Genomic DNA, 24,527 nt, shown 5'->3' on the forward strand with positions numbered 1-24,527 from the left:
GATACATGTAGAAAAATATTAAACACCAGCTGACCGGACAGACGTTGTCCCGTCTTAACTATGAATTTGCAGCGCGTATTCTGTCAATCGATGACAGTTATTTCATACAATTAACAGTTATAGGAAATTAATATGTTCGTTAAGTTTTCTAATCTTCCGCGCATTTTTTTTGAATTTTTTCTCAAAAAATTGTGAAATCGGTCCAGCCGTTCACGCGTGATAGCGTGACCAAGGGAAATAGGGATTCATTTTTATATACATAGATAATTATGTTCCTAGAATATGTTATCTTTACTTTGGTTGTTAAAGTTTTCTATAATTGCTTTATTAATTTTATAATGAAAATGCCACAAAAATTGTTGGTCCCGTGCGTCTTCTAAAGTACACATTTTTTATTTGCAACCAACATTATTAAATAGACAATACGATACGTAAAATTTTGGTAGTTTAAAATTATCAAACAAGCCCAATTTTTTTTATTTATTAAAAGGTATATCAACGGCAAAAATATTGATACATACAATTATACATAAACAAAGTTATAAGGTGTTGTAGCTGATATATATGCCTGTAATAGCTACACATAGCATTTACAAATTATATGACGTTGTGTGAACAGAAAACATAGTAAAGTAAAATATACCGAAAAAATAAATTATTTACGAATATGTTTCGATAATTTACTTATAAAAGCCTTTAATTTGTCGCGAAATATATAAAAAAAAAATATATATTTTAAAATAATTATTTGTAAATGTTTGCATACTCTCGCCCGTAATTGTGTGCGGTAAATGTATGGAACGAATAATCAAGACTGTTGCTAGGGGGTCACAATTAACTACGAGTGCATAATAACTAAATACTTATAATAATCGGGTATTCATGTAGGATTTTGTTCAAGGAGCAAGGACGAGCGCAAAGGGTATTAGTTCCTATAGTCCGATTGACTGAGTGAAGAACTTTTTTACTAAGTAGTGAGCACCTTTAAGGTATACACATACATATTATAAAATTCAATAGCTTGGGCCGATAACAATGTATTACAAATGTATCCAGGGTGATTTTAACATTGCGTTACTAAATGAAAACACATCTTTTTGGAAATAACACTTTACAATAAGTTATTCCAACAGTAGATGTAAAAGAAAGTGTAAGTTTTTAACAAAATAAATATCAATAAAAAATAAATATTACGCAACCTAATACCATTACTATTACTAGAGAATTCGTCGCACGTAACATCACACTTGCAATCAGAAATACACTCACGACCAAATAATCATAAAAGTAAAACTGAGATTTTTGGTATAACTACACGTTATTCATGAATGATTTTTGCTATTCAAGGACGCCTTTTATCCCCAAAGGAGCACCCACCCTCTGCCGTACATATGCCGTCCCATGATATGATCGGGGGAGCTTATCGCCATATCGAGCACAAATTTCAGACTCCGGGCTGTTACTGAGAAAACCTCAAAATCACTCCCGGCTCGAGTATCGTAACCAAGACCTCAAAATGCAGTCATACCGTAATAAAACTATGTCACAGAAGCAGTAAATACTATACAAATATAACTTAAATAGAAGTAATCAATGAAAAAAGGCAGATTGTAAGTTATTATTATCATTAGAATACAAATATAGGTTCTAGTTTATTATCATATAATTAATCAAAATGGTAAATTATCTATACACAAAAATATAACTTATATCATAAGCATATTTACATTACGGTACAATATTATCTACAACTTATTTATTATATACAGCAAAAACTGAACACATATAATCATCAGATTCATCAGAATCAATACAGATCCACAACTACACCTTTTCCATCATTTTAACTTTCGTTTCGTCATCACAATCCATATTATCGTCCATGAATTTACCAAAATTGAAATAATCTTCTATTTCTTGCAGAGTTCTGTCTTTAGTTTCTGGCAAACTAAAGTATAAGATGACCAAGCTGATCCCCATTATAACTCCAAAGATCGCAAAAGTGCCATAGACTTTGTAGCTTACCATAAAATGAGGTGTTAGTTGAAGACCGAGCATCAGACCTATCGAAAGCCATACACCTGAGACCGCTGATCCTGCTCCTCTATGGGCTAAAGGATACAATTCGCCCAGCAAAGCTAAGGGTATAGGTGTACAGCCCAAATTTGCAAGAATGAAGTAAACTACTGACAAAGATATAGGTATCCATGGATGATTATTGGGAACCAAGTCTCTACTCATGAGAAAGAGGTACGTACTGACAATCATCAGGACGAAGAAGGCAGCAAAACCGGTTGAGAACAACAGCATCCGCCGCTTCATGATTTTGACTAGAATAGAGGAGCAGACAGCACTCGTAGTGATGATGACGTCAATGCACAAAGTATAGTAGAATGATTGTGATTTGCTGCCCGTGATTTCACCAATGATTTGGAGTGCGTACGCCGGAAACCAATGCCTACCGCACGATTCCAGCAACATTCCTCCAACGATCACGATGAAAAGCGGTTTCAAGAAGTCTTTCCTGGTGAATTTCCTCAGGAACTCCATAGTTCTATCCATCATTTTTTGTTTCCCAACCTGTTTGGACATATTCCCCATTTGTGCCTTAATCATCATTTCGATTTCTTTGTGAGACTCTTCAGTCTTCCCTCGAAGCCAGTAGAATGTGACCTCGCTCCTCTCATACTGCTGTTTTGAGATCAACCAGGCTGGACTTTCAGGCCATGTACAGATTATTATTAGAGCAGCGGTGGATGGTATCAGTGCGTACAACGCAACAGTTCTCCAATGACAAAAGTGACCTAAAATGTGGACGATCATTCCTCCTAAACAGACTGCAGCTGTTTTCAGATTGAGGAACATTCCTCGGTATTTTGGGGCTGAGTATTCTCCGATGACGATAGCACCTAGGGCTACTGTGGCGCCGGCTGTTATCCCTCCCAATATTCTTCCGATCATGAGCCCCAGGACGTTATTGGCGAAGTACATCAGGATCCATCCGACAACTCCTGGAATTATAACTAGGAAGTGGGCTACCTTCCTCCCGTACACATCCATGAGCACCGAGGACAGTAACATGCCCGGGATCCCTGCTATTCCAACTGAAGAAGCTGGAAAGGAAAGATAAAGTTGTGTCAGCCATTGAAAATATGTATACGCCTGAACTTAGGATTACAGGGAAGCAGATATCGTCATTGATGGGTTCTTAAGTTTTGTTTCATTTTAACACATACATAGATCATGCCTTTATCCCTGAAGGGGTAGGCAGAGATACAACGAGGGCATCCACTTTTCGCCGTGTGAGTTCCGTCTCGCGATGTGATAGAGGGCGAACCTATCGCTATATTGAGCACTTTCAGACTCTGAGCTGATACAGAGCAGAAAAACTCAAATATTACTTTGTCCGATCCGGGATTCGAACCCAGGATCCCAAGAGCGGTCATACCGCGCAATACAACTGCGCCACCGAAGCAGTTGTTTCATGTCAGACAAATATTTACCACGCATTAGAACACGTATCAGCCTGACAATTTGCACATAGCAATTCCATGTAGTGTATAATTAACAATGCTGTTTAATTTGAAGTTCTAAGAAGTACTGTTACTGTTAACGATAAGGCGTAAGGCTAACCATCATACAAACGATTTGTTCAAACCTCTTATACTCCTGAATTAGTAATTTTGCTGGTGGTAGGATATATTTTATATAACCCGCCATAGCGGCGCACGTAGGTGTGTCGCGTTCCGGGATCAGCCTGTGTATGTCTCGTCAGTCGACATTCAATTGGATCCCACTCCACTTACCATCAGGCGCAGTGAGATCATTTACGTATTAAAAAAAAGTATATAATTCAAATAATATAGTTTCATTAAATATCTATCTGACCTATTTGTATTTACTAAATATTCCTGACATTATGTAACAAAGTCCCCCACTTCATCTGTCTAAATATGGTAAACTCAAAAACTAGCGAACGATTTTTAAAGAAATTTGGTATGGAGATAGTTTTAAACCTTAGGAAGGACATAGAGTACTATTTATCCCAGGAAAATATATAGCGCGACTTTATCCCGGAAAACTCTTTCATGGGCCTCAAAGCCTAACCCAAAACTTGTTTATAACAAAAAATAATATTTTAATTATTGTTCTAGAGGCGTGTAAAACAAATTTCATAAAAAAACTTAATACGTATTTTACACCATCTATCGTGCCCACTAAATATTACACCAAAATAAGATTAAATGCATAGATGGCGCTGGAAGAGAATATCAAAACGTTTATAGTAATACTATCTTTTGCCTGTGGCTCTGCCCGCGAGAATATGTTTTTCCAGGACAAAAAGTAGCCTACAGTACTAGGGAGTAATATAGTTTCCTATTAGTGAAAAAAAATCAATATCGGTTTAATAGTTCCTGAGATTAGCGCGTTTAAACAAACAATCTCTTCAGCTTTATATATTAGTATAGATTACTTATATTGCTTTAACGGTGAAGGAAAAAATCGTGAGGAAGCCTGCATACCTGAGAAAATCTCTATAGGAATTTTCGAGGGTGTGTGAAGTCTACCAATCCGCACTAGGCCAGCGTGGTAGACTAAGACCTAATCCTTCTCAGTAGTAAAGGAGGCCCGTGCCCAACAGTGGGACAGTATATAATACAGGGCTCAGGGCTGATATTATTATTACTTATATTGCAATCAAATTTTTAACTTCATGGACTGGTCTTATTACGACCATAAACAAAGGGAATGGATTGAGCAATACCTTTCCAAATTTATTATCTGTAGAAAGAGACAAAATGACTGCGGCTAGTTTTTTTTTAGCAGATCTGTGGCGAAGTCATTTTCTGCCTCCATTCTCCACATCGATCCATGCTTTTCCTTCATTCATTATTTCTCTACTATTATTTGACATTCCAGGGCTTTATGTCCACTCTTAGGTGACCTGTTTGTACATTTAATTATCTTATTAAAACATTCCCGCCTCTCTTAATAAGTAAATTATACAATAATTACTAATTGTAGATTCAATAATAACTTTGCCACTGTGTTATAATTGTTCTAAGAATATCCTCAATTACTGAAAAAGAGCGTTTGAATGTTTAATGAGAAAAAACTTTATAGCACCTAATTTTAATATGTAAATGATAGTAAACAATGGCTGCTACAATAATTAAAGAAATTACAATAAAAATACAGCGTGTAAAAGGGCGATATTGATGATAATTTTATCCAACTAATATCATAATTGAAAATGTTTGTTAGAAGTAAGTTTTTTTTGTTGTTTTTTATTGCTTTGAATTTGCTTGCCGTTCGCCTGATGGTAAGCGATATGACTGACCATAGACAGTAGAAACACCATCCAACAACTTGAATTACGAAGTATTGCGTGGTATTCCACTGCGCTCGCCATGAGACATGAGATGTTAAGTCTTATTATCTCCAGTAGTTACACTGGCTACAATGTCCTACAAACCGGAACACAGTGACTACACACTGCTGCTTGGCGGCAGAAATAAACATACGAGAGACCAGTCGTCCAAAATTTATTGTTGATAGTGTCAAATGATTCTTGCACCAACATGTTGCGCACAAACATCCACATGCCTTTACTTTAGCGGCAACATTTCAATAATTATTTACACATACAACAGGTGACAGTCCCGCGACTTTCAAGATTTGCAGAAGTCATTCGTATTAACGTGGTAAAAGTGCTTGCAGATGTCAACTTATTTAAGTTTTTTTGATAATCGAAACCCCTCTTCAGATCATGTCCTATTGAGAATAAAGGCTAATTGTCATCTAAAAGATTTTCAAACCGGATAGCGACCACCGTACACAAGGTGTTAAAACCCGCCATAGTGGCTCACGTAAGTGTTACGTTCTGGGATCAGTCTATGTATATCCAGTTCCAATAGGCCGGCATAATTGTGTTGACTGTCGAGGGATAATCAATCTCTCGTCATTCAACATTCTACTGGACTTCACTCCACTTACCATCAGATGCAGTGGGGTCACTCGTATAAAAAGAAAACTGTACGGAGGATCAAAAAACTACATGCTTGCTTCTTTTGCTTTTCTGTTTTATAATTCACGTACAAATTACTTTCATATTTTGCCATAACATGGCTAGAGTTTTTATTTTTTTAGGCTAAACAATGTTTTACCTCGCTTAGCTCCACTTCAATGAAAGTTGAACATAACAATTCCCTCAAAACAAGTTATTATTCACAAACAAGGATAATTATTAGTACACACCATAAAACGTAACAGATTATTTATTTATTACATTATATCTTCAGTTTATTGTTGGAAATAACTGTTTTGTCGAACAATAATGTAGATAGTGTAGATAAAATACGACTATCGAATTTTAATAATTTATTGCTTACTACTAATTTAAGTTAACTACACAATATCGTGATGACAATTGATTATTAATTGTAAGATTTTAGTGTTGGGATTTTCAGACGGGAAGTCGCGGGTTCGACTTTTTATATATAAGTAATCTAAACAAAAAATTTTACATTTATACGTCTTGTCCATACTTTTAAAAAAAAAAGTAAAAAATGGAATGATTTAAGAAAGTAAATCGGCGATTGTTAGAATTATTTACTGTTTAATAAATACTAAACGGATTTTTGGATAGTTTTCACACGTGGATAGAGTACAATTGGAAAAAATATAGGCTTGTACCTAATATATGTGATAGTCCATAAATATATAGGGAAGTAGACTGCTTTGGCGGCAAATTCTATACTAATATATAGAGCTGAAGAATGTCTTTGTTTGAACGCTTTAGTCTCAGGAATTACTAAACCAATTCTGATTTCTTTAGGAAGCTGAATAGGAATAGGAAGCTACATTATCCAGTGCTGTAGGTCACTTTTATCCCGGGAAAATATAATGGAGGATTTATCCCGGAAATATCTTTCATGCGGACGAAGTCGAGAGCAAACGCTAGAAAACAAAAATATTAATTTTGAAGTTACGTACCCGCAGCGTGTTCGCTGCGAATTCGCGGCGATTTCGGTGCAAGCCTGCGTCTTCGTTCCGCTGTAAATTTGCTCGAAATCCGAGAGTATAGTAACTTCAAACAGGTCGTATATGTCGATTAGCGAGGAATAATTAACCCTAATCAGATACTCTGCACCCTACTCCACTTACAATCAGCTGCAATGAGGTCACTTTGCGGTGGCCATTAAAAACTTACATAGCCAAGATGCGGTATCCAAGTCGGTCTTTATAGGAGAGTCAGGAGCTTGCACCGCCGGCAGAAGGCAGGTGGCGTAGCTGAGCAGCATGCCTTGTGCCACCATGTTGACCAGCACCGCTGATACTGTCCATGCCTGGAATATAGCAGGGAAAATGACATCAGGAAAATTTCATAGTGTAGTGTTTCTTGGCAGTAAATAGACCGGCCTGGTGGCGTAATTGTATTGTTCGCTGTACTGAGATCCTAGGTTCGAATCCTGCATCTCCAATGCTATTCACTCAACATTTATAAACTTATAGAAGGAAAATTAAACTTCATATTTCTACATTATGTTATCTTGCTTTTGGTGCTTAAAAAAATTATGTGGATATTGTATCATTAATTTCAGAATATAAATGCTACTAAAATTATTGATTCGAAGTCCTACTACTCTAAACATTATTTTAATTCGCAACCAACACTTACAAATAGACAATTTATTAAGAAATATTTTGGTACATAAAAATTTAAAAAAATATGTTTTTTTTTTTAATAAATATTCGTATATATTTGCATATTCCCGCCGCAACTCCTGCGCCGAAAATGCATGGAACGAATACTCATAGCTCGGGAGACACTTAAGCTTTCTTGTGAAGCACTATATAAAAACTTAAAATTGCCACTTTTGATGCTGAGTATACTTATTGTCACTAGCTATTTATCGTTATATTACTTTCTTTATCATTGTCATGTCTTTGGATTTAGGGAATATTCATACTATTTACATAGATTATAGTTGTTAGTTCAGTATACTTTATCATTTATTTCGTTTGATACGTACAGATTAAGATCTTATTAATCTCACGATTAAGCGAAATAAAATGACATAACACCATAAAAAGATGTTTAAGAAAGATTTCAGAGATTTGACAAGAATAAAAAAACTTATACAACAAAACCGAACTACATATCTCCTACTATTAAAATTGTTAGAATACCTAGGTGACGTAGTTTTCGCCTTGTATGGGGGCATTTGAAAAATTCCGCCATGGTATCCCCTGCCTGTCGTAAAAATAGACTAAACTCTGGCTATCGTTCGTTCAGTTCGACATGTAGTGCTGACATTAGAGAAGGAACCTCTGAGCCCCAAAAGAGGAGCCGAAAATCGGTGTGCGAAAACGGACCCAACGAATTCGGATGCATTCTTAACCCACTGGTACCATCTCACGTGCGCAGACGCAGGCCACCGCACTCCGCAGGTTCTAATCGGTATGACCGCATAATATTGTGTAACTATTTATTGTCCCAATATGAATAGAAAAAAATAAACATAGGTTGGAAAGCCGATGAGCCCGACATAACAATTCTTCCGCTCTCCAGGGTTAAGAATGGCATCCATGACAGGGTTTTTTACTGCAGGACAAAAAAGGTGGCGTAGTACTTATTGTGCGCCGTACGAAACCGCTCTGATGTCCCGCGTTCGAATCCCGGATCGGATAGTTATATTGGGATTCACCCTTATCATATCATGGGACGGAACAGATGGCGCAAGGTGGGTGCCCTGATCTTTTCGTCGTTTACTTTCAGAGGTGTACCTCTGTCTACTAGATAATGATGTGAAGATTGATGTGTTCCGAAACCCCGCCCCCTCCTTTATTGTAGCTTACCAAAGCCACAAGTTTTTAATTAAGACTAGAGATGCCACGAATATTCATTTATTTGGCCGAAAACCGAATATTCGGCGCACGAATTTTCTGTCAAAATTTATGATAGATGACAGGATTTTTTATCAACAAATGCTGAAAAACTTGTTTTTATTCATCACAACTTAATATTGATATATTTTATGTATTAAAGTTTTGTAATTTGCAATAATAAAACATGTATATACATATATTAATTTGAGTAGTATTGCGTGGTATATTTCTAATTTGGTATTGGGCAGAATACTGTTCACCATTCGGCCGTATAATTATTAAAAAATGATGAAATAGGCTGAATTGTAGCCGAATTTTAGCGGTACCTTTAGTTAGGAGGATCCCATATCTTTTTTGCAAAACAACTAAGTAGTCCACTTTTTCTCCTCTAAATTCTTAAGAAAAAAAATCTGCCTCCAAATAGGTTATATTCCCCAAAATGTATACAATTTAATAATGGGCCGGTATATGTCAATATTTCTAATACAAACAATTCATCGTGAATAATATCACAACAAACATAAAAAACATCAAAAGCCGTTTCTATTTCGCAATAAATATATTTAAAAATCACGACAAAAGTTCCTAGAGCGTTCGATTAGTAAAAAAAAAAATAGAAAAATAAAAAATACCTGTTTTAAAAAAGGCGATACCATTTTTCTGATGGCACTACCGCCCGGACATTATTCCGGCACAGAAATGATCCGTCTTTGTATTATATTCGTCACTCATTTATTACCGTCAATAATTCATAAGGCTTCGAGATAATCAGTTTTCGTCCCGGCAAGAGAAGTTACTCGTGACTTCATGGAAGATAGGTTAAAAAAGTTTGTATTGTGGTGATATAAAATTTTGATTCTAAGTATTTTACAGCCAGAGAGAGAGAAAAAAAAAGTATTTTACATGTGAGAAATTTCAAAAATAGAACGTTAATAATAAATATTAGATTTGATAAAAAAAAGTTTGATTCAAATTGTATTTTTAATAAAAAAAAAACCGAGTAGACATTTTAAAAATAGAACATAAACAATAACTATTAGACCCTGTTCATATGACAAACCTTAGATTCGTGTAAAAACTACGTAATATTGAATTTTGATCGGGGTGTTCACATACTGACGCGCGTTCAGCGCGCATAAGGATACAAAATACGTGAAGTTCATAACGCGCGTTTTTTAACACGCTTGTCATTTTAACGGAGTCTTACTTGACAGTGTAAATGGACCATATTTTTTTATTATTTATAAAAGTCAAGTAATAAAAGTGAATATGCCTAATCAATTATCATACAGCCAAGTCAATGGCGCAATTGACATATTTTTTGTCTCTATTTATATTATTTCCTGTTATGTATAAAATACGTTTTGTAATAAAAAAAATTACGACAAAAAATTCGAGATGCGAAAGGCTATTTTTAGTTACTATCCTTTTTGACATCTTGTTCTGCGTCAAACTTTTCTCCTGGAATAAAAGACATCGGAACCCGTTTGTTTACCGGGATACACTGCCCAATAACTCTCCGACTTATAAAATATCTTTGTGATTGAAAATATTATGTCGATTGGATGCCCCGTCTCTGATTGAAGTAAGGACGAATGAATAAAGGTATTTTTGTATTTATAATATAAAGTAATTATAGTATAATAAAGATAAAGATTTTTACAGCATTCAAGACGTAGCGGATGATGAATTGGTTTTAGACCACAAGTTCAATGACCGCAATGAAACTAAACAGCACTCACTGGTGGTAGGTCTCTTATATGTGAGAGTCCGCCTGGGTACCACGACAATATCTATTTCTGCCGCCAAGCAGCAGTTTGTAGTGACTGTTCTGTTCCAGTTTAAAGGGCAATGTAGCCATTGTAACTACTGGACATAATAATACTTATCATCTCATGTCTTGACTGCCTCGGTGGCGTAGTTGTATTGCATGTCCGGTACAATAGCGCTCTGAGGTCCTGGGTTCGAATCCCGGGTCGGGCAAAGTGATATTTGGGTTTTTCTGCTCAGTATCAGCCCGGAGTCTGGAATTTGTGCCCGATATGGCGATAGGCTCGCCCCCTATCACATCATGGGACGGAACATACTTGGCGAAAAGTGGGTGCCCTAGTTGCGCCTCTGCATACCCCTTCGGGGATAAATGCGTGATGTTATGTATGTATGTATCTCATGTCTTAGGATGGCGAGCGTAGTGGAATACCAAACAATACTTTGTAATTCAAGGTGTTGGATGGTGTTTCTACTGTTTAGGGGCGATCGTAACGCTTACCATCAGGCGTACAGCGCCTTTGCTTTGGATATGCACAGTTGCAACCACCTACTTTTCACCATGATTGTACCGTCCTTTGATATGATAGGGGCGAGCCTATCGCCATATCTAGTATAATTTCCTGACTCCTGGCTGGTATTGCGTTGAAAATATCACTACCCGAGCAAGGATTCGACCCCTATTATATGGGACCTAACATCGCTGGCCAAATGTGGTTCATACAGCTCTGCCTACCCCTTCGAGTATGAAAGCGTAAAGTGTATATAGTTCAAACTATCCGTTCCGTAGTAATTATGAATCGAAAGTTGATTGAAATTAATTTATTTTAGATTTCATCGTGGTTTTTGTTTAAGGATATATTATAAAACTTTATATTCTATTATAAAATCCCAACATTTGCGTAAACATAAGACATCATTATTGATTTGTTTGACCTGCCTTCATTTTGCCATGTTTCTCGTAATTGGTAGCATTGTTGACTATATCTGCGGGATACAGTAGTAGAGCATAGAATTATCCTGAGCAGGGCTATCAATTTTTTTCCACGCCACCCTCCACACTTAAATAAAATTGCACACGTCCCTCTTTTCCTCAATTCAAGGTAGAGGAAGCCAGGGGTTCCTTGCTAATATTATTAAAATTATTTAGTTTACTTTCACGTCTTTTCTACTCAATCTGATGATCATGAGTTTTTGCATATCCGTTGTCAAGGATACAGAAGGAGATATGGCACCTTTCATCCAGTATACTGTACAGGACAGAAATAGATTGACAAAATTTACATTAACGCACACCTTTACATGTCAACCTTCCCTTTGGGGACTCGCCCCCCACTAAAAAGCAATGGTATAAAGGCAAGATACCTTCCTAATGACGCTGATGCAATGTTTCCTACTGGATGATACGAAATCAATTTTCCGGTAAAACGGACAATAATGCTTGACGACAGAAACAGACAAAGCCGTGAGACACAATCAAACTCACATGGGGTAGCTTCAATCACTTTAGTATTACTTTCTATTTATATCTTTCAAAATGTTAATGTTTTTTATATGTAAACAATATTATATCGATGTAAGGTTCTTGGCACAGAGATTAATGGTCTATATCAGATAAAAATGACCTTAAAAATGCAAAAACAAACATAGGAGCAATATATAGGTACAGTCAGCCTCAAAAGTAAGTGAACAAATTCAAAATTTTAAAACCCTTTATAGATAAACTTCAATCGAATAAAAAATTAAAGTAAACTGTCTAAAGTTTAATGTTGATTCGAAAATTTCAATTTATTTAGCTATTTTTGTAGCTATACAGTACTATTTTCAAAAAGTGAATGCTTGTCTGCTCCTTGGGGTCAAATATAAAAATATTCACACATAATAGTTTGTTAAAAAGGCCTTATTTCGTTAACACAGCGTCCTAATTAACGCTCTAAATCCAGCAATACGGTTCGCACACCGCAATTTAGGAGCTATCTATTTGAAATCACTACTTAGTATAAAACAAAGTCGCTTTCTCTGTCCCTATGTGTGCTTAAATCTTTAAAACTACGCAACGGATTTTGATGCAGTTTTTTTAATAGGTAGAGTAATTCAAGAGGAAGGTTTATATATAATAACATCCATTAAATAGTGGAGAAATATTGTACCCGTGCGAAACCGGGGCGGGTCGCTAGTTTATAATAAATATAGAAAAAAAATAAACATCATATTTCTTCAAGACGGTATCTTCACTTTGGTTATTATTATTTTTTTTATAATGTGGATATTATTTCGCAAATTTCATAATGAAAATTCCACTAAAATTGTTGATTGCGTGTATCTCCTCAAGTACACATCACTTTAATTATAAACTAGCAAAATTACATAGACAATTTAATAATGAATATTATGATAGATCAGAATTTTCAATTTTTTTTTAAATGAAATGATTTATTTGAACCATAAAATGGTATATATTTTTTAGATTCCGTCAATATTAACTCTACCATCAGTTCAGAAAGCAGTTCTCGGCTGAGAAGAAAGGGCAAGAAACTCTGGTTGAATTTAATTCTAAATCTCTATATATTTCTTGGTACGCAATACGTTTAACCTGACAACTGATCACAACTTCAACGTGTGTCATATCAACGCGCAAAGTTTACCGAGTCACTATAGTGACTTGCTTGAGACTTTTGTAGGTGCCAATATTCATGCCGTTCTGATTTCTGAGAGCTGGCTCAAACCTCACCTACCTTCCACTATCTACCCGCTTCCTGGTTTCGTTCTGATCAGAAATGATAGAACTGACAGGAGGGGGGGTGGGGTCGCTATATACTTACGTAGTGACTTCAAATATAAAATTGTAATCTCTTCCTCTGCACATCGTACTGCTCATGCGGAATTTCTTTTCCTCGAGGTTTGGGTCAAGGGAGTGAAAATCTTACTTGGTGTTATATACTGTCCCCCATCTCTCGATTACTTCTCCAGTCTGGAATCAGTTCTGGAATCTTTAGGATCAGAATATGCTCATCACATCATCATGGGTGATTTAAATACCGATCTCCTTGCCCACTCCTCTCGTTCCGATAAACTCCTGAACATCCTTGATTCGGTTAAGCTACATGTCCTGCCATTGCAAGCTACCCACCATAATATGGATGGACACGATACTTGGCTCGACATCATTTTCACCTCTGCTCCTTCCCTTGTTTCCTCTCATGGTCAATTTCCTGCCCCTGGCTTCTCTCACCACGACCTCATCTATTTGTCCTACACCCTAAAACCCCCCAAATTTCCCTCCAAGGTATTGCATTTGCGTAGTTTTGGTAGCATTGATGTGGAGAAGCTTGACAGTGATACTGCTAATTTTAAGTGGGATTATTTGTTTGCAGCTACTTCTATGGATGACAAAGTTGATATTTTTAACCGTTCTGTCACTGCTCTTTTCGACAAACATGCCCCTGTCAGGAAAATTAAGTTAAAGCGTCCCCCTGCACCATGGATGACTCGAGGGGTTCGGATGGCGATGAGACGAAGGGACCGGGCTTTTCGTCGATACAGGAAGGACCGCTCAGAGGAAAATTGGTGCCTTTTCAAAGCTTCAAGGAATCGGTGTAATCAGATGGTGCGCAACGCTAAACGCCGACATATTCTTAGCAATATATCTTTATCTTCTTTGGCCAGTATTTGGAGATTCCTTGGGACTCTAGGTATTGGCAAAGATAAGAACCTAGAATCCTTTGGGGCAACTATTGGTCTGGATGATTTAAATCGTCATTTCTCATCCGCTACTCCGTTAGATCACCAAACCAGGCGTCGTACCATAGGTTTTTTAGCTGGTCTCCCAAGGCCTAATATTGACCCCTTTCAATTTTCTCCAGTTTCGTTGGGTGAGATCAAAAGAGTAATCCTTTCCATTAAGTCCAATGCAATTGGTTGCGACAACATCAGTCGTCGTATGATAATCCCTATCCTAGATCACCTACTCCCAGTCATTTCGCACATCATTAATGGCTCCCTCACCTCTGGCATATTCCCGTCTCTATGGCGTAAAGCCATTGTAATTCCCCTTCCCAAAACCTCTAACCCTTCACATGCGAAACATTTCCGTCCAATATCCATTCTTCCTTTCCTCTCCAAAGTGCTTGAGGCCTGTGCACATAAACAGTTGTCAAGATTTGTGCACCAAAATGATCTGTTGTGTCCACTGCAATCCGGTTTCAGGTCTGGTCACAGCACTACCACAGCACTACTTAAAGTGACTGACGATATTAGGGCGGGCATGGAGGATGCCAAGGTCACTGTGTTGGCTTTGGTTGATTTCTCGAACGCCTTTAATACCGTCAGTCACGACATCCTTCTAGCCATCCTCTCCCACTTCTTGATCTCTCCTTCGGCTCTGGATTGGTTTTCTTCTTATCTTCAGGGACGCCAGCAGTTGGTGCGACTTGGCGATGACTCGTCCGGCTGGTGCCATATCGAGTCTGGAGTCCCTCAAGGCGGCATTCTATCCCCATTATTGTTTTCTATCTTTATTAACCTCTTAACTTAAGAACTTCAATGTGCGTACCACCTGTATGCCGATGACTTGCAAATATACTCTAGGGATGGAGTAGATTGTGTAGCCGCGGCTGTGGACAGGGTGAATAGGGACCTAGCCAAAATTAAGATCTGGTCTGACAATTTCGGCTTATCTGTAAACCCTGCAAAATGCCAAGCAATTATTGTGGGTAGTCCAAGGATGATTTGCCGGTTGGATGGTACGACCATTCCGCCTGTTTTATTCAACGGCAATATCATTCCTTGGAGCTCCAGTGTTGTAGATCTCGGTTTGCACATCGACTCCACTCTGAGCTGGAGACCCCAGGTAACATCTGTCTGCCAAAGAGTCACCGGTACTCTTCGGACTCTATACCGCCTGAAGAACTTCCTCCTGCTCAAAACCAGGACTACGCTCGTGCAAGCCTTAATTCTCCCTGTAATCGACTATGGTGATGTATGCTATTTTGATCTGAATGCAGACCAACTCAACAAACTGGACCGACTTCTAAATAACTGCATTCGATTCGTGTATAATCTCCGTAAATTTGATCACATTTCTTCCTACCGTCTTGATCTAAAATGGCTACCTATACGCCAGCGCCGTTCTTTGCGGGCACTAACCACTCTATTCTCTTTACTTACCTCCCCTACTCCTCCTACTTACTTATCCTCTAACTTCCAATACCTCTGTAATAGCCACGATAGGAATCTGCGCTCTTCTAGCAATCTTCTCCTTAAATGTCCATCTCATAGCTCTAACTTCACTCACTCTTCTTTCGCTATCCAATCTATTCTTCTATGGAATTCACTCCCCCTTTGAAATTAGAGCGGCTACTTCTCGGCTTGCCTTCAAAAGGAGAGTACGGCAGCTTTTGTTAAAAGCAGCAGAAGAGTTGTCACTTTAATTCTAAACTTTATATTATTAGTATATACAAGTACATATTATATATTTATGTATTTATAATCTGTATTTTATGTATTTATAATATTACTTATATTATGTTTGTATTTAATATAGTTTTACATTATAGTTACTTTTATGTATGTTTATGTATTATTAAATATCCTTATGCACCTACCTTATTTATCTCTGCACCACCCTTAGGTTGACTGGGAGAGAATGCCTTTGGCATTAAGTCCGCCGATATACTTATTATGTATATAAAGTGCAAATAAATAAATAAATAAATATTTCCCGCTGTAACTCTCGCGCCGCCAAATATGGAATCAAATTATTATCAAACATCACGCGTCTATTCCGGAAGGGGTATGCAGAGGTGTAACCAGGGCACCCACTTATCACCAAGTGTGTTACGTCCCATGATGTGATAAGCTAGCCTATCGCCATACCAATCACAAATTTCAGATTCCGGGCAGATACTAAGAATAGCCCAAATATCACTTTGACCGACCCGGGATTTGAACCCAGGACCACCGCTGCCGTACCGCGCCAGTACAACTACGCCACCGAGGCAATCAAAGCCGAATCAATTATTCAATGCCGTTTGCTGAAAAGAGTCTGAATATCTACTTAAAATCATTTCATAAAGCCGGTTATAAATTGCAAAAAAATATATCAATTGGCACAAAGCGATAGCCCTAAACAATGAATGTTTAGAAATGGCGCGAGATTATTTCGCTTTTTAGTACAAAATAAATTGTCCCAAATTCACTATCATAGAGATTATTGTCAATAGAATACTACATATCTACATTATTTAACACAGATTGAGATTCTTGCTAAGTACGGTCAAATAGTCATGAATACGAGCGTGTAAGCAGCTTATTGATTTAAATTATCGGCGATAGCTTAGGTGGATAAGGAACGGACTGCCAAGACGAATGTCCGTAGGTTCAAATCCCAAGGGCACCCCTGACTTTTCTAAAATTATGTGTGTTTTTTGTGAATGATCGCTTGCTTTAATGGTAAAGGAAAACATCATGAGGAAACCTTTATACCTAAGACGTGCTCTATAGAAATTTTAAGCGTTTGTGAAGTCTATCAATCCGCACTAGGCCAGCTTGGTGGACTAAGGCCTAATCCCTCTCAGTAGTAGAGGAGGCCCGTGCCCAGCAGTGGGAAAATATTATACTACAGGGCAGATATTATTATTATTAAACAGCTTAAGAGAAAAGATTGGTTACACTCTTTGAGTGACCGCTCTATAGTTATAGAGTGCTCAACTTCTCAGGTATGCAGGTTTCCACATGATGTTTTGTTCACTGGCAACCTTATTCTTAGATTAAATATCCAGCATAATCCGTATACAAAACTACGACGGTAGTATAAACGTTGACATACTGATAAGTGTCTAAATAATTAGCGACCATAATCTTAAACAATCAGAGTATAAAACTGCAAATACCTGTTACTCGTATGGCAGATTAATTGAAATAATGTAACTTGTTCTAGCTTCGAAGAAGGCAAATTTATTTGCAAAACAACACTACAATGCGGCAAATTGCTTGTAACTATGTTTCTTGGGGGCAGAAGTACTGGTTTATTTTTGAAGTGAAACTTCTTTGGAATCGTTGTGATTTGAAAATCGAATCACAATATTTGAAAAAGGAACAGCGTTCAACCAGCCTGCATGCTATTTTGCATTCTTTTATTATTTTGTTAGTATGTGTTTAATACGTGTTTGCGCCTGCGTATCACAAAGCTCTAGTATAAAGCAAGCGTGTTGTATTATTTGTGTATTTAATTTATTTAATTTGTGTTAATCTCACTAATAAATTAATTTTGCAAGTATGTTTTAGTATTATGCAAAAATAATAAACCTTACATTTATCCAAATACTCTATATCCGACCCAATCCCTCATAGGCTATTTTTCAGAGGTTTCACTTCTGGCCTGTGTGAATTGCACACACACTTTTTCAAATGATTCACAAAATCATTACATGTGTAGGTTTTTGTAGATAATAATATTGTCTGTGGCTCACAAAACTATTGACGGAGGGGGACAGCGATTTCATTTGCGATTTGCGAAAGCACTTGATTCTCGTCCACAGCGGGCAGGCAGCTACGAGCAGCTCATGCTGCTCCACACGTTAGGCACGCGTTGTCATACACATTCACTAACTTTAGCAAACATGAAGAGGAGCCATTCGGTACTCAATGTCGTTTCACACAAACACAAAGTGTGTATTGTCGCAGTTTCCGACTTTATTGACACGCGTAACACCGGGTTATTTTGTAATAGAGTGTTTATCATTATCGCGATGTTTACTGTATAGAATAATAATAAAATAAAGATAACGAATATCAGGAAAAAACTAAAAGGTCACAAACAGAAATTGGTTGTTCGACGATTCCCACAAATTGGCAATTTTGGAAAGGGTCATTATTTTATTAAGAGTGCGAAATGTGGGTTCTAATAACAGACGTTAACCGCTAGTCATCCAAACAGGGCTATAGACTATACGCTTTCATTTGATGAAATTAACATAAACTATTGGCCAGGTATGACCAGTATTCCCTGGAAAAAAAATATGTATTTTTCCTCGATGTTTATTTGTTATTGGAGTCCCGCTTATCGCGGTATTCAAACATGCATATAATTGAATGTTGGAAAAGAGACGATGTTTGTGATGTAGTAAAGATAATGTCGGACTGAAATATTTCTGTTGGTTTACTCGCTTATGAGAACGATGTCGTATTTCAATCGTTTCGTGATGTCCTTACGTTAGGTTGTAGTAGAAGGCTAGGCAGAGGGGTAGACTAAAGTAAATAGTTGAAGATTTTTAGTGCCAAAGATATGAATGTATGTATATAAACACCGATGAAATTCCTTTATATTATTTGCTTATAACTACGTAGACTTCTAACAAACTTTAATTTTTATAGTACTACTAGAAAGTTAGTAAGGATAAGAGAAGATAAACATAACCAGGAATTACTATGCTTAAAATATTGATAGTTAAAAAAATGTCAACAGGAGATTTATATACGGCTACTGCTATACCTGTAACCGATGTGAAGTGAGCTCCAGATATAGCATCAACTCACCATTAATTACCCCTCCCCAAACATAATTGTACCGGCTGTTTTGAAACCAGATATAAACAAACTGATTCCGAAACGCGACACATTTCGTGAGCTAAACTATGGCGGGTTTTACACCTTGTGTACGGTGCTCGCTATCTGGGCGGATACGAATATCCTAAGCCTACGTATACGCACTTGGGGTTGCAGGAATTACGAAATTACGTAAAGCTACATAATGATAACAGAAATAAAATTGAATTTGTAAACAGTGCCATCTATCTTCTGTTGTAGGTAATTACAAATTATTTAGCCTGTGCAAGTTAGAAGCCAGTATGAAAGAGACGCCTACTTTGCGGAGTTGTATTTGTTCTGTTGCAATGAACAAATGTGGTTGATATTTATTATTATAATAAATAGCATTAGCAAGAAAAACTTGAAGACTACCGGCATTTTTACCGGTACCTAAACAATTTTTTAAAATACCCGCGGAGCTGCGGGTAAAACCTAGTTTACAATATTACCACCCATCTTATATCTCTACTCCATCTATCATAAGTAATTGAATCCGTTCGCAGTTCCTGTGTTTATTTGTAAGAAATATAGAAATTATAAATAAATAAATATCTTTATAAGCATGCATTTATAACGGTAGAATAGAGATAAAACGTTGTGTAGAACAGTGCCTAGTTAAAAAGTACAAGCACCAAGACTTTTCAGTGACTCTTTTGATATTATATGTCTTGTAGGCACTTTTTTGTATCAGAATAACTACTAAATGCCTACGATAAATAACTGAATCCAGTAACTATTATTGTAACATAACAAATATAAGAATCTGGCCTAAATAGTCAGGCGCTTTCTTGACATGTCTAACTTCAATAGTGTCTTTAGGAACACTAATTTCACATACAATAATGAAAATTAAAATTTACTTGTAAAGGCCGAAAAAAGTCTTAATATTTAGACTTAACATTCGAGGTTACTCACATTACTTTACTGGTTGTAGGTCTCTCATATGTTAGGCTCCGCCTGGGTAGGTACCACCGCAATGTCTATTTCTACCGCAGCAGTATTTAGTCACTGTTGTTTTCTAGTTTGAAAGGCATTGTAGCTAGTGTAACTACTGGACATAATAAGTCTGAACATCCCATGTCTCAAGATGGCGAGCGCAGTGGAATACCAAACAACAATACCTCGTAATTCAGGGTGTTAGATGGTGTTTATGCTGTTTATAGTCGGTCGTATCGATTACCATCAGACAAAAGCTCGTCTCGTCATTCACAGCAATATAAAAATATCTACATTAACATGTAATTAATGAGTAGTCAGGATGGGTTCAGTAAACCTTTGTCTTTCTGACTCATTGATGCACTGAGAATTGTTACAAATTCGCAGATACCCGAGCAATTGCATAATGTGATCGGGCGTGATGCCAACAACCACAATTAAACGTGGAAAGTTTTACGGTTCGATCGTAAAATTCCATCATAACCCAAACTAATTCTGATGTGATAGAAAAATACGATACAAGCGATGATAGCCTAGTATACAGGGTCATTTTGACATTGGGTTACTAAATGATACCACATACTCGTCTTCACTTTTGCTGACATTGTGCCAAAAATCATCCATTATAATAAAATAAATAATATCAGCCCTGTATTATATACTTGCCCACTGCTGAGCACGGGCCTCCTCTACTACTGAGAGGGATTAGGCCTTAGTCCACCACACTGGCCTAGTGCGGATTGGTAGACTACACACACCCGCGAAATTCCTATAGAGAACTTCTCAGGTATGCAGGTTTCCTCACGATGTTTTCCTTCGCCGTTAAAGCAAACGATAATTCACAAATATAATTCAAAAATCATCCATTAATAACTAATATTTTCATCCAACATCCTGGTTTTAGTATTCTGATTTTTTGATCATTTTGTAGTTTAATGCATATGGTGTATGCGTGAGTGTATTTTTGACTAAAAGTATGCTGTTGCCGCTGTGATGAATTCTCTTAGAGTAGAAGTAGTGGCATTAGAGCGCGTAAAATTTAAATTGCTTTTTAATGATATTTATTTAGTTCAAAACTTACACTTTTTATTTTATATCTACGGCTTGAGTAACTTATTGTTAAGCGTTATTTCCAAGTAGATAAGTATGTGGTTTCATTTAATCACTCAATGTCAAAATGATCCTGTATAACGGATTGCCGAGACGAATGTCCAAAAGTTCAAATCCCAAAGACATACACTTCTTACTTTTCTAATGTTATATGTGTTTTCTTTGTGAATTATTGCTTCCTTTAACATTGAAGGAAAACATCGTCTCTTATATGTGAGAGTCAGTCTGGGTAGGTACTACCGCAATGTATATTTCTGCCGCCAAGCAGCAATGTGTAGTCACTTTTATGTTCCGCTTTGAAGGACATTATAGCCAATGTAACTACTGGACATAATAAGACTTAGCATCTCATGTCTCAGGATGACGAGCGCAGTAGAATATCAAACAATACTTTGTACTTAATTTAAATGTCGCCTGTCCCTCGCCTATCCAGATTATATAACCGAATTGTAGAAAAATCTAATTGTATTGACATATTTAATGACTCGCTTTCTATCTTCAAAAGAAAATATTGAACTCGCTTGTTGAAACCTAAATCTAGTTTTATATTCAGTCTTATATTTAGAGTATATTGCACTTATGGTGCAGCCAATTGTTTACTGGTATGTAATAATATGTTCATGCTATGACAGCCTGTAATTAAAACTGCACTGCAGCAATTATTTACTGTAATGTTACAAATAGTTATGTATGGTGTATGTTTTGTTGGTTGTCCAAATAAATAAATAAATAAATTGTTGGATGGTGTTTCTATTGTTTATGGGCTATCGCTTACCATCAGATGAACGACCAGCTCATCTCGTCATTCAAAGCAATAACAAAAACCTATCACTAGAATATGTCCTATGTCTCCTGATACTAACCTAAGTATAAAATTATGTTTACCACCCAATCTGTGGCCAATCAATGTTTTTTCTTTCTTTCTACAGTCATTTTGACATTTCGTTACTAAATGAAACCACATACTTATCTACTTGGAAACAACACTTTACAATAAGTTATTTGCGCCTTTGACATAAAATAAAAAAGTGTAAGTTTCACACAAAATAAATGATAATAAAAAGTAATTTTAACTTTACGCACCCTAATGCCACCACTACTATAAGAGAATTCATTGCAGTGCCAACATTATACTTTCAATCAGAAATACACTCACGCACACGTCATATTCGCATTAAACTACAAAATGATAAAAAAATCAGAAAACTAAAACCAGGATTTTTGGTGAAAATATTCGTTATTAATGGATGAGTTTTGACAGAATGTCAGCAAAGGTGTGGTTTTATTTAGTAACGCAATGTAAAAATGACCCTGTATGTGTCTCTTCCATATTATTATTACTGTCTATTGACGTCAATCATTGTAGAAAGGTAATTTGTTCACGGCCCCTGGTCTCAAGGTAACAATCGCAGTGCTGTGCTTTGCATTTCAATTTTCATGGCAGTATTACCTACTCCTTATAGTCAGACGTTATTATCAGGCGGGCCGTTGGTTCTACCATGATGTAATTTCGAAAAATATTGCTATAAATTTCTTAATGACATCTAACCGTTTTTTATACAGAGATTTATAAATTAATTTATTTATTAATACGTAAACTATAGTACATACAAAACAATTTAAAAGTCTATATACCAGTAGCTTTTGCTCGCAGCTCCGTTCGCGTGCTAAAGTTATTTCAGAATAAAAGGTAACCTAAGCACTCAATGAGTAATGTAGCTTCCCAGTAGTGAAAAATAATTTAAAATCAGATTAGTAGCTCCTGAGATTAGTGTGTGCAACAATCAAAGCTTCAGCTTTATATTTCAGTATTTTATACAAAATATATAAATAAATACAGAGATCGTATTATCAACTTATTGTTTCAAAAATAATCAGTCTGGATGAATAAAACACTAACCCCCTTATTCATAAACCTTTTTTATCGAACGACCGAGTAAGCCTGTGATAACAAGTCTGTTTCTCAGTGCTGACGGCATGGCAGTCTTCGCAGTGCGTAGACGTAGGGCCGTTGTGATTGGCTAATATTGAAATACAACAATAATAACCAATCACAACGGCCCTATATCTATTTCTCAGATCCGTTGGGCACTGAGAAACAGGCTTGTTATCACAGCTTTACTCCGTCCTTAGATAAAAAACGTTTATGAATAAGGGGGTTAATCTATAAGCAATATTATTTCTACCAAAAAAAATAATAGCAATTGTGTAACTCAACGTATTCTTAGAACGACCGGAACTTTTTGCATTATGTTTTATAGGTAGAATTGCTTTTTTGTGTTCCTGTGAATAACCTAGAGGCGAGGAGGAAATCAGAAAATTACTTATTACACATTTATATTTGAAATAGTTCTCTTATATCAAAAAATTTATACAGTTAATAATCGTCTTTAGACCAATGTAAATAAAGGTTATGGTAAGATTTTTAGCAACGTTGACGGTAACGCATAAAAATTGCATACAGACTGAATAAATAGCTTACACATAACAATACGGCATATACAGTGCGAAATAAATACAATAAAATCACAATGAATTTGAATTAATAATAATAATATCAGCCCTGTATTATATACTTGCCCACTGCTGAGCACGGGCCTCCTCTACTACTGAGAGGGATTAGGCCTTAGTCCACCACGTTGGCCTAGTGCGGATTGGTAGACTTCATACTCCCTCAAAATTCCTATAGAAAACTCAGATGTGCAGGTTACCTTACGACATTTTCCTTCACCGTTAAAGCAAGCGATAATTCACAATTAATACACACATCATTTTTTAGAATAATCAGAGGTGTGTGCCCTCGGGGTTTGAACCTGCGGACATTCTTCTCGGCTGTCCGTTCCACAGACAAATAAGCTATCGCCGCTTTTATATGAAATTGAATTGCTATTCACCAAACAATGTTAGAATTTCTCTCCAAAACAAAGTAGCGTACACAGAAACACGGAAACGATCCGCAGTACATTGTTACAATTACAGCTCGATGGAAGTAGCAATGGGCATTCATACGCCACAAGAATTATGGCAGATAGTGTAAACTGTAATGGAATGGAGACCAAGAACTAGTCATAGAAACTTGAGCAGGCGTTTGATGCGCTGGACCGAGTGGAAATGAGTATTCATACCCCACAAGAATTATAGCAGATGGTGTAAACTGTAATGGAGTGGAGACCAAGAACTGGTCATAGAAACGGGCATTTAATGAGCTAGACCGACGGTTTTGTCTACATGGCGGA

At 36.7% G+C, this 24,527-nt stretch overlaps 1 protein-coding gene across 1 annotated transcript; it reads right to left on the reverse strand.

The window, feature by feature from the left end:
- Positions 1–437: 437 nt before the first annotated feature.
- Positions 438–9,592, reverse strand: LOC115442305 (facilitated trehalose transporter Tret1). The gene is made up of 3 exons (XM_030167318.2): positions 9,525–9,592; positions 7,214–7,349; positions 438–3,113 (listed from the first exon to the last, which is right to left on the reverse strand). The coding sequence occupies exons 1-3, from the start codon at positions 9,546–9,548 to the stop codon at positions 1,825–1,827; spliced, it is 1,449 nt and encodes a 482-aa protein (XP_030023178.2). The 5' UTR covers positions 9,549–9,592; the 3' UTR covers positions 438–1,824.
- Positions 9,593–24,527: the final 14,935 nt, after the last annotated feature.

This window comes from Manduca sexta, chromosome 3 (genome assembly GCF_014839805.1).
Source record: "Manduca sexta isolate Smith_Timp_Sample1 chromosome 3, JHU_Msex_v1.0, whole genome shotgun sequence".
Lineage (NCBI taxonomy): Eukaryota > Metazoa > Arthropoda > Insecta > Lepidoptera > Sphingidae > Manduca > Manduca sexta.

Coding starts and splice junctions, on each gene's coding strand:
- LOC115442305 (XM_030167318.2), bottom strand. CDS start 9,548: ATGGTATCGCCTTTTTTAAAACAG. Junction 7,350..9,524: donor TATCGCCTTTTTTAAAACAG/GTATTTTTTATT, acceptor GCTATATTCCAG/GCATGGACAGTATCAGCGGT. Junction 3,114..7,213: donor GGATACCGCATCTTGGCTAT/GTAAGTTTTTAA, acceptor TTTCCTTTCCAG/CTTCTTCAGTTGGAATAGCA.